The sequence below is a fragment of the Varanus komodoensis genome, unplaced genomic scaffold (genome assembly GCF_004798865.1).
Source record: "Varanus komodoensis strain SLA01 unplaced genomic scaffold, ASM479886v1 scaffold14_1, whole genome shotgun sequence".
NCBI classification, from domain to species: Eukaryota; Metazoa; Chordata; class Lepidosauria; order Squamata; family Varanidae; genus Varanus; species Varanus komodoensis.
The window spans coordinates 27323787-27334702 of record NW_025335438.1 but is presented as its reverse complement, the minus strand read 5'-3'; the positions used below and the strand labels follow the sequence as shown (position 1 = coordinate 27334702).

The window sequence follows — 10916 nt, the reverse complement described above, 5'->3', positions numbered from 1 at the left end:
ACGAAAGGACGCGAGAATCAATCCTGATAAAGCGCCAGAAAACAGCCCCTATCGTCGCCCTACTGTATCCGCTTATCGTCTGTTTTCAAAATAGCCCGCCAGCCAGCAAAGTCGGCAGTGACGTATCCTCTCTCCTAGAAGGGAGTGGACGTCACTTCCTCAGGAACAGGAAATTATATGCAAAAGTAGAATTCCATCTCTATGGTAATTACGTCACCAAGCGGTTATGCTCCTAGCTACGTGATTTGCGTACCTTTACGTCACTACCATTGCGTAGGGTAAGGTAGCTGCGCTCTTGTGAGCAAAGGGGTTTCTTCCTGGATTTTTGGGCCTGTGTTGGGGGCGTGGGGGAGGAGACGAATGATCCCAAAGGGTCCATACAGGTGAAGCTCTTAACTCGGGCTCTCCCATCGTGGCTAGATTCTAGTGGTCATGTGGAAGGCTTTGCCTTAGACTGGGCTCATGAACTGAAGGCTATCCACACATTATCGGAACGAGGTTTACTTCCTAGTAAAGCATACTTACCCGGCTTCATGAGCGTTTCGTTGTTGAAGTGTCATCGCAGCTGTGAACTCGCTAGATAGTAGTATCTGTACTCCTTTTTAAAGATAGACTCGGTACCTCGTTTCTAAGATAGGGATGATGATAATACCTCTAACTTACATGTACGTTGACATCAAAATAATGTGCACCAAGTGTTTTAAACACTCCAATGTACTAAATCAAACTGAATGCTGTTAAAGTGTTTTATTTCCTTTAATTTCTAAAATACAAAGACCAGAGAGAGAGAGAGAGCAGTCTTAGAAGATGCCAGCAAAAAAGCTTTATTTTTTATTTAAGGAAACTCAGCTTTAACTTCTGTTGCTGATTACAGTTTGGGGGTTAACCCATTGGGTGGTTCCTCTGTACTGTAGGTACTGTTCTTATTTTTAATGTTATTGTTATCCTAGAAGCCACAAATTACTGTAACCTGTGGTAAGGGAAAGCATGTTAAATAGAGAGCCAGTAGGTAGTTGGGTGACGCTGGGCCAGTTGCAGACTCAGTTCAACCTACCTCACAGGGTGGTTGTTGTGGGGATAATGTTGAGAGCAGGAAGAGGAGAATGATGTAAACAGCTTTGAGTGCTTTAAAAAAAAGGAAAAGGTTGGATATAAATTTAATAAATAGAATATTTTTACATGGAAATAATTGCAGGTGGATGCTAGCTTCATTTGAGGGTGCTGGTAGTTCCTGAAACAGTCTAAATTAATTAAAATTTGCTATTCTAGGTGTTTGCATTATAACATTTATTTTTTGCATGAAAAATGTTTTGTAAGATTTGTAAGTAAATGTTTACCTTCTTGTCAGAAACCGGTGAGAAAGAAATTGCATGATCCCATGTAATTTGGTGTTTTAGGGTTTAGAACATAAGGATTTTAGAGCCTTATGTTCTAAATTCACAATTTGTAACCAATGTGAGAAGGAGAAATAGTATTTGCTTGCTGTTGCAATCTGTATTTTGTTGGGATGAAAATCGAGGTGACAAAAGAGTTCTAACATGCATTATCTGCACTGTACTGAACACTTAACAAATCATATAAATGGCTAATAAGATGTTGACCAAAACAAGACAAAACAAATCACCATAGAATGAGATTCAGACAAGCTTTCTGGTTTTGGAGGTGTGCACAAAGAGCAATCAAAATTAATGTTGCTTGAGATGGATACTTTATGTACCAATGGGGAGATATTGGTTGCTCATTTAATATTTGTAATTCACTGGGAAATAGTGAGATAAACTGCTTGGCTATCACTAAAATTGAACTTAAAATTCATGTACATCACAGGGTCTTTCAAAATAGGCAGCAAAATGTCTGAACCCCTCAGGCTAGATTTGATACATGAATTTTTCATTGCTGCTACTATAATATATACACAATATGCCTCTAAAACAAAACTTTTTAATACAAAAGAAAAAGTGATGCTGAAGTACCATTTGCTGAATTTGTTCAAAGCTCAGTTAAAGTAAATTCTTACAGGCTTTTACAGCTAAAACAAATCTATTTGTGCATATATTCTATACATTTCAGCAGTCACTGATTTGAATAAGTGTACTTAAGTGTACTCAGTCTCATTGGAACACAATGAGACTGAGAAGACAAAGATAATATCTGGCTGTTGGGATGTTTCATATGGTGTGAACACAGGTGGGCCTTAGAATTATATGTACTGTCCCTTGTTGTGGGTATTTGCAAGGTCAAGTTGACACTTTCATATATGGTATTTTCTTGTTCATTCTGCTCTTCTCTTCTGCTCATTGCAAGAGAAGTAGAAGAGACATTGTGTAAAGTGGAGGACCCAGTCCAATTTCACATTTTGGCAAAATACCAATAATGGCAGATTAGTTATTTAGAGTATGGAGGTTTAGATAATAGGGATCCAATAGAAACATGGTACTGCCCAGATAACTTTGGTGAATGAGTGGTAAAGAAATTTACTAATAGCTTCCAGATGTTCTGGATTACAACTCCCTGGCTTTCTGACAATTGGCTATGTTGGCTGGGGCTGATGGGAGTTGAAGTTCAAAATACCTGCTGGGCTCTAAAGTAGGAAATACTACAACAGACTATGTGAAAATTATAATAAAAGCTAAATAATAGGGTTGCACTAAGAACAGTGAAATGTCTGCTTCTGCTTAATCTTAATGGATACCTTTATTGAGATCAATCAGTAATATTTTCAAAAAGAATGTAAAAGCATTCTTTGCATAATTTAGTGGCCCACACTGCAGTCCTGCACATAGTTTCAAGGGAGTAAGTCCCATAGAAAATTGTGAAATTTGTGTCCGAGTAAGTATGCATAGGATCAGTAGGGGTACTGGGATTTGAGTGTCAAAACTGTGATAAACTGGAGAAATTTTCTAAAGTTTGCTGCTTTTGTTTTCAAGGAGATACGATTTTTAATCAGTCATTCCTTTGGAAGAAGGAACTTGAAAAGCAGACAATGGCTGTGGTTAGTTGTCTGTCAGCTGGGTGGATTCTGGATCACCTCTCCTTCATAAACAAGTCTGGTTACCAGCTCTGTCACTCAAATGTCCATTCTGGCTTGACCTCTTCTAGCAAACCTGTTACTGCTGCTTCCTCAGATGAGGATCTTACTGTAGCTACTCTAGGTACTACAGACACTTACAGGAAAGATTCTGTTTCTGAGTTCAAAGCTGAAAAAGCAAAATTGAATCAAATGCTGAAAGAGACATATGTTTTTCGGGAAGAATTCTTTTATATCCTTAAGCCTCATATAGCTGCAAATATTCAATTGGAAATCCAGGAAAGTAGCTCTGAAGTTGGTTTAGAAAGTAGTGGAGCAGAGCAGCAGAGCAGCAGACCCAAGAGCGATGGTTCATGCTTTACAGCTAAAGCTAAAAAGGTACAGTACAAACACAGAAGTTGCTGCAAAGTAACTAGCAACAGTTCTATTCAAAATCTTGTGAAATACTGTATTTTTCTGTGTATAAGATGCTACTTTTTCTGAAAAATTGAGGTGTGTCTTATATCCAGGGGAGGGGGCAGTGAGCATGTGTGGTGCAGCGGAGAGGCGGCGGGCAGGGACGGTGCATGGGGGGCAGCAAGCGAGCGTGCACGGGGGGGCAGCAGCAGCTTGCTATCTGGAGATGGGTAGGAAAGTGGGGGGCGTCCTATACATGGGGGCATCTTATAGACGGAAAAATACAGTAGTTACAGACTACTTCTGGGGCCCAGCCTTCTACATATGCTTTTTGTCATCTACTGAACTACACTAATAATAAATGTTGTGCAGCTTATTATAAGTTTATACCACTTATTAAACTAGTATTTTTAAATTGGATATAGAATCAGATAAATATCAAGCTTATAACTAGGATAGAACACTAGTTCCTGCAAGAACATGCTTTACTTCAGTGAGCCTGGGAATCTTGGTCCCTTTCCTTCCATACTGTCTGAAATAATTTGTTCTAATGAGTAACAAAATCTACAATTTGCATATACCTTAGACTCATAGTGCCATGCAAGTGTATTGATGTCACTGACTATTTTCTTGGAAGGAAGTTTAAAGTGCAAAGAATTTGAAGGATTTGGCTTTGTATACTGTAAGGATGTTTATCTGTATGGATGTTCTGAAGCATTAGAATGTGGCGGACGTGGTGCTAACAAGGCTAATTAATTCTGCAGTGTTTATGATTGGTACTCATTTAACTTATTTATTTATTTGAGTATTTTTATCCCATCCAATTACGTTGCGTGTGTCTGGACGGCTTACAAATCAACATCCAATGAATAATGATTCACGACTGAACATAAAACATATTTAAAATATTTAAACATTGAAAGGACAGGAAAATAAAAAGATCTTGACCTGGCGCTGAAAAACATACAATGTCAGTGCCAGGCAGTCCTCTCTGGGGAGTGCATTTCATAGCCGGTAACTTAAAAAACAGTATTGGCTACAGCTAGAAGTATAATTTCTAGCAAGAAGAATCTTGTGTAGAACAAAAGCAAGGGATAGGAGTGCCAGTCATGGTCATTCAGCATTGTAGGCATTGCTCTTAGCGCCACTGAAATGAAGGTCCAGTGGCTGCAATCTTTCAGAAGGATCTGTAGTGTAGTGGGGCCAGGACTTGCAGAAACACAGTGTTGGCACCTTTTGATTAGCAGGGTTGTCATGTCATCTGCTTCCTTACCCTCCAGAATTACTTGTTGCATTTGTCTGCAGTCCTCGCAGTACATTGAGAAGAGGTAAATTTTCTGAGCAGCAATATATTATTTCCATTGTGATTCAAAGTATTTTGGAGTAGGATAGTTTTAAATGGCCACTTGAGATCCAGTAGCTTAAGGGAAGACCTTCTGCTGATGGAGATGAAAACTGCTAGAATTGATGTGCATATGGACCAACATAGTCTCATATATTTTTGGATGCACCGTAGGGGAGTGTCTGTGGGGACTGTCATGATGAGAGCCTCCACTTCAAAATTTACCCCTGAGCAGGAGTCATGCACAATGGAAAAAACAGGTTAAGATACTTCCTCATTTCTGTACTAGGACCATATTTTTGAATGGAAAGTGACATGTAAACTTAGAAGGCAAAATAATTTTTGCATGAAGCTTAGAGTTGGGATGTTCCTTTCCTTCTAGAAAGGAAAAAAAGAAAGAAACTAGATATGAAATGAAAAACAGAAACTAGATATGATTGTCTATTGTAAGCCGCCCCGAGGCTTCGGCGAATGGGGCGGCATAAAAATGTTTTAATAAATAAATAAAATAAAATAAAATATTGTTATATGCTTTTATTTCTTGCATTTTCCTGTGGTTTGAATGTAAATGGAAGATTTCCAGGCTTCAGCTTTCCAGATTCTCTCTTTTACATACCTCCAAAAGAGAACATTTGGATAGCTTCTACCATCCATTCTCCTAGATAGTATATATATCTAATTAGAATTAGAACTCTGAAGCCCAGTGTCTGTTCTAGTCTCCTTCTTTTCTCTTTCTCCTTCTCATCCTCATCCTGTAACATATAAATAGGCTGTTGATTATTTTTTCTACTGTTTTGGGATGCTAGCTCATCACAAAATGCAACTGTATTACTTTCAGTATGAAGAACAATAGAAGATGTTGTCAGTTCATATTTTAAAGTTCGTAATAGTGACATTTATGCATGTTATCTACTTCAGAAACGGAAAAGAAGCAGTGAACTTAATCATGGTGAACATGATGCTTTGGAATATCATTCAAAGGTAAGTCTGAAAAATAACAGCGAGTGGACTTGTTTGTTTGAGTGACCGTGGAACTACATGTCTATAATCATTGCAGTGTGTATAATATATTTCTCTCAGAGCTCACAGTGTCAAGAGATGTTTAATGGATAAACTGCATATAAATAATTCTGAAATTTATCATTGCATCTTCAAATAAGTTTTGCTTCTAAGTTCAATTACAAATTCTGCTATTTCAGTATTTTAGAAAGTAAGTATTGTATTCTCCCCATCCCCTGGAAAAAGAAACGGAGACAGGTCAATTCATAGAGATGTCATTCACATGGAAGTAATTCACAAGCCCACAGGTAGCATCAAAAAGCAAGCAATAACACCCGGTGAAGAGGCAGTGTTTTATTTAAAAACACAGGAATCCTAAAAAGCCACACCAAACTGCTGGAGCTTCAATGACATTTTATTACCAAACTATGGCAGAAACAATTTTTCGGGAAAAAATACAGGAGATGCAATGCTGGAAGTCAGCTATTTGGAAATGATGCTATTGGAATGCTCTTTAACTATGATTAAGAAACTATGCATAGCAGGTCTAGCTTTCTACTAACAGTTAACCACTGTATTGCCACTTAAATTACCCTTCGTTTCAAGTGCTGATTCGAACCCTTGTTGTTGTTAGTCACGAAGTCGTGTCCGACCCATCGCGACCCCATCAACAACATTTCTTCAGGCCTTCCTGTCCTCCACCATTCCTCGGAGTCCACTCAAGCTCACACCAACTGCTTCAGTAACTCCATCTAGCCATCTCATCCTCTGCCATCCCCTTCTTTTGCCATCTGTTGTTCCCAGCATTAGGCTCTTCTCCAGGGAGTCCTTCCTTCTCATTAGGTGGCCAAAGTATTTGAGTTTCATCTTCAGGATCTGACCTTCTAAAGAGCAGTCAGGGTTGATCTCCTCTAGGACTGACCGGTTTGATCGCCTTGTGGTCCAAGCGACTCGCAGGAGTCTCCTCCAGCACCACAATTCAAAGCCCTCAATTCTTCGGTGCTCAGCCTTCCTTATGGTCCAGCTTTCACAGCCATACATTGCAACTGGGAAAACCATAGCCTTGACTGTACGCACTTTTGTTGGCAGGGTGATGTCTCTGCTTTTTAGTATGCTGTCTAGATTTGCCATAGCTTTCCTCCCCAGGAGCAAGCATTTCTTGGCTGCAGTCCCCATCTGCGGTGATCTTGGAGCCCAGGAAAATAAAATCTGTCACTAACTCCATTTCTTCCTCATCTATTTGCCAGGAAGTGAGAGGACCGGATGCCATGATCTTAGTTTTCGTAATGTTGAGTTTCAAGCCAACTTTTGCACTCTCCTCCTTCACCCACATCAAGAGGTCGTGAGAGTGGTATCATCTGCATATCTGAGGTTGTTGATATTTCTCCCAGCAATCTTAATTCCAACTGGTGATTCATCTATGCCCGCCTTTCTCATGACATGCTTTGCATATAAGTTGAGTAGGCAGGGTGACAGTATACAGCCTTGCCGAACTCCTTTCTCAATTTTGAACCAATCAGTGGTTCCGTGCCCAGTTCTCACTGTTGCTTCTTGACCCACATAAAGGTTTCTCAAGAGACAAATAAGATGGTCAGGTACTCCCATCTCTTTAAGAACTTGCCACAATTTGTTGTGATCCACACAATCAAAGGCTTTAGCATAGTCATTGAAGCAGAAGTAGATGTTTTTCTACTCCCTAGCTTTCTCCATGATCCAGCGTATGTTGGCAATTTGATCTCTAGTTCCTCTCCCTCTTCGAAATCCTGCCTGTACTTCTGGTGGTTGTCTGTCCACATACTGCTGGAGCCTAGCTTGTAGGATTTTGAGCATAACTTTGCTAGCATGTGAAATGAGTGCAATGGTGCGGTAGTTTGAACATTCTTTGGCATTGCCCTTCTTTGGGATAGGAATGTAAACTGACCTTTTCCAATCCTGTGGCCACTGCTGAGTTTTCCATGTTTGCTGGCATAGTGAGTGTAGCACTATTACTGCATCGTCTTTTAAGATTTTGAATAGCTCAGCTGGAATACTGTCAGCTTTATTGTTGGTCAGACTTCCTAAGGCCCATTTGACTTCACTTTCCAGGATGTCTGGCTCGAGGTCAGTGACCACCCCATCGTGGTTATTAGGAACGTTAAGGTCTTTCTTGTATAGTTCCTCTGTGTAATCTTGCCACCTCTTCTTAATCTCTTCTGCCTCTGTTAGGTCCCTGCCATTTTGGTCCTTTATCATGCCCATCTTTGCATGAAACGTTCCCTTCATATCTCCAATTTTCTTGACGAGATCTCTGGTCCTCCCTGTTCTATTGTTTTCTTCTATTTCTGTGCACTGTTCATTTAAGAAGGTATTCTTATCTCTTCTAGCTATTCTCTGAAATTGTGCATTCAGTTGGGTGTATCTTTCTCTTTCTCTCTTGCCTTTCCTCAGCTATTTGTAAAGCTTCCTCAGACAGCCATTTTGCTTTCTTGCATTTCTTTTTCTTTGGGATGGTTTTAGTTGCTACCTCTTGTACAATGTTGTGAACCTCCATCCATAGTTCTTCAGGCACTCTGTCTATCAGATCTAATTCCTTAAATCTATTTGTCACCTCTACTGTATATTCATCAGGGATATGATTTAGGTCATACCTAAGTGGCCTAGTGCTTTTTCCTGCTTTCTTCAATTTAAGCCTAAATTTTGCATCGAGAAGCTCATGATCTGAGCCACAGTCAGCTCCTGGTCTAGTTTTTACTAACTGTATAGAGCTTCTCCATCTTTGGCTGCAGAGCACATAGTCATTCTAATTTCTGTGTTGACCATCTGGTGATGTCCATGTGTAGAGTCGCCTCTTGGGTTGTTCGAAAAGTGTGTTTGCTATGACCATCGTATTCTCTTGACAAAATTCTACCAGCCTGTGCCCTGCTTCATTTTGTACTCCAAGGCCAAACTTGCCTGTTATTCCGGTTATCCTTTAGCTTCCTACTTTAGCATTCCAGTCCCCCATGATGATAAGAACATCATGTTTTGGTGTTAATTCTAGAAGATGTTGTAGGCCTTCAAAGAACCGGTCAACTTCAGCCTCTTCAGCACCAGTGGCTGGGGCATAGACTTGGACTACTGTGATGTTGAATGGTTTGCCTTGGATTCGAACTGAGATCATTCCGTCATTTTGGAGATTGTATCCCGGTACTGCTTTTCCTATTCTTTTATTGACAATGAAGGCTACTCCATTTCTTCTGAGGGATTCTTGCCTGCAGTAGTATACCTGATGGTCATCTGAATTAAATGCATCTCTTGTTTGACCACATCCAGCTTTCCTTCATTCATGGATCTTACATTCCAGGTTCCTATGGAGTATAGATCTTTGCAGCATCGGACTCCCCTTTCACCACCAGATACATCTGCAACTGAGTGTCCTTTCGGCTTTGACCCAGTCGCTTCATTCTTTCTGGCGCTACTAGTAGAAGCCCTCCGCTCTTCCTCAGTAGCATATTGGACACCTTCCGACCTGAGGGGCTCATCTTCCGACGTCATACCTTTTTGCCTTTTGGTACTGGCCATGGGGTTTTCATGGCAAAGATACTGGAGTGGGTGGCCATTTCCGTCTCCAGTGGATCATGTGAGCTCTCTGCTATGACCTGTCCGTCTTGGGTGGCCCTGCACGGCATAGCTCATAGCTTCATTGAGCTACACAAGCCCCTTCGCCACAACAAGGCAGTGATCCATGAAGGAGGATTCGAACCCTGGTTAGCTTAAATTTTACATAACATTAGTACCTTTATTTAAGACAGGTTAAACTAGTAGGGAATTACTTGCTTCTGAGAAGGAGTATTAGCTGACCTCAGTTCTTAGATTCATGACTTTCTTAAATAGAATAAGTCTTTCTGAAATAAACTTTCCTCTTAATTTAAATGAATTCTAAGTTGAAATAAGACTGCTCACATAGTGTGATTTTCCACTCCACAGCAGTTTTGCACATATCCAGCTGGTTTTTAGCAGTCTCGAAATCCTTCTGTTGCAGCCCACTGTGTTCTCTAATAGTCTAATTTGGTTTTGAAATGAGTTAATCTAAAACTGCATTAAAATTACTGTGGTTTTAATTTGAATTTTCATACCCTTTTGCCATTGTGGTATAGTGGTAGAATGATGGACTTGGAATCAGGAGGTCTGGGTTCTAAACCTCACTGGGCCATGAAGCTCACTAGGTGCCTTTGGAGTAGTCATAGACTCTCAAACTAGGAGAGCTACCTTAGTTTCTTGCAAGAGGAGAAAACATGGAGTATAAATGTGAAGTAATAACAATATATGTTTGCTTGTAAAGTGTAAAATTTTCTTCCTCAGACACGTAGAAACTGTGTTACTTGCAAGGCAAGAATATGTATTTTTAAGAATGACACCATCCTGTTCTGATTGTTTTAAATCCAAAACTATTTTAGAACAATTTACTGCATGGTTGTGCATATTTAAGATTCCCTTATTCAGAAACTGGTGATTCATAAATTTGTGAATATATCTATGTAGAGTTTTAATTCACCCTTATGCATCTTTTGTTTTTGTGCAGGTCAGCAGCATGATTTTGGAAGGTACCGAGAGTTTAGTTAAGGTGGGGCTCAGAAGTGGTTTTCTCGAAGCTAGTTCCACCAAACAGTTTTGTGTCAAGACTCCTGTTACGGGACATAATGATTGTGGTTTGGCTGAATTATGTGAGATGGCAAAATGCTTTTCTACTGTGAATGAAAGAGAGCAAAGAGCTGTATTTATGATGGATGAGGAAACTTCGATTCCAGAACAAGTTCAGCTATCCTGTGTTACAGAAAATACCACAAACTATGCAAAGATAATAACTTTAATGGGACAGAAGTACTTGTTTCCACCCAAAAGTGCTTTTCTTTTATCTGATATTTCTTTTATTCAGCCACTTTTGGACTGTAAGTACTTTTCATGTTTTAATTTCCAATTCTTTGCTATAATTAATTTCACAGCTCTTAATAAATATTATTAATCTTTAGTGTTGCATTTCCATTGTTCTCTATCAAATATTGACAATATGATTCCTTTCTTTAAAAACCTCTTTCAGAATTTTATTATATATTCACATTCCCACCACATAGGAAAATATTTATCCACTCCCCAACCACATCTCCAACATAAGTTAGAATATTTACTATCCAT

The 10916-nt window shown here is 39.6% G+C and overlaps 1 protein-coding gene across 4 annotated transcripts in view; it reads left to right on the top strand.

Moving 5' to 3' along the window:
• Positions 1–189: 189 nt before the first annotated feature.
• Positions 190–10916, top strand: part of METTL4 (methyltransferase 4, N6-adenosine) — a 28900-nt gene continuing 18173 nt past the window's right edge. The window contains exons 1-4 of one of the 4 annotated variants that reach the window (XM_044424075.1): positions 190–278; positions 2928–3406; positions 5685–5747; positions 10306–10672. In XM_044424075.1, coding sequence (XP_044280010.1) covers positions 2984–3406; positions 5685–5747; positions 10306–10672 — 853 coding nt within the window. In that variant the 5' untranslated portion in view covers positions 190–278; positions 2928–2983. The other 3 variants (XM_044424073.1, XM_044424074.1, XM_044424076.1) reach the window with 3 other exon arrangements.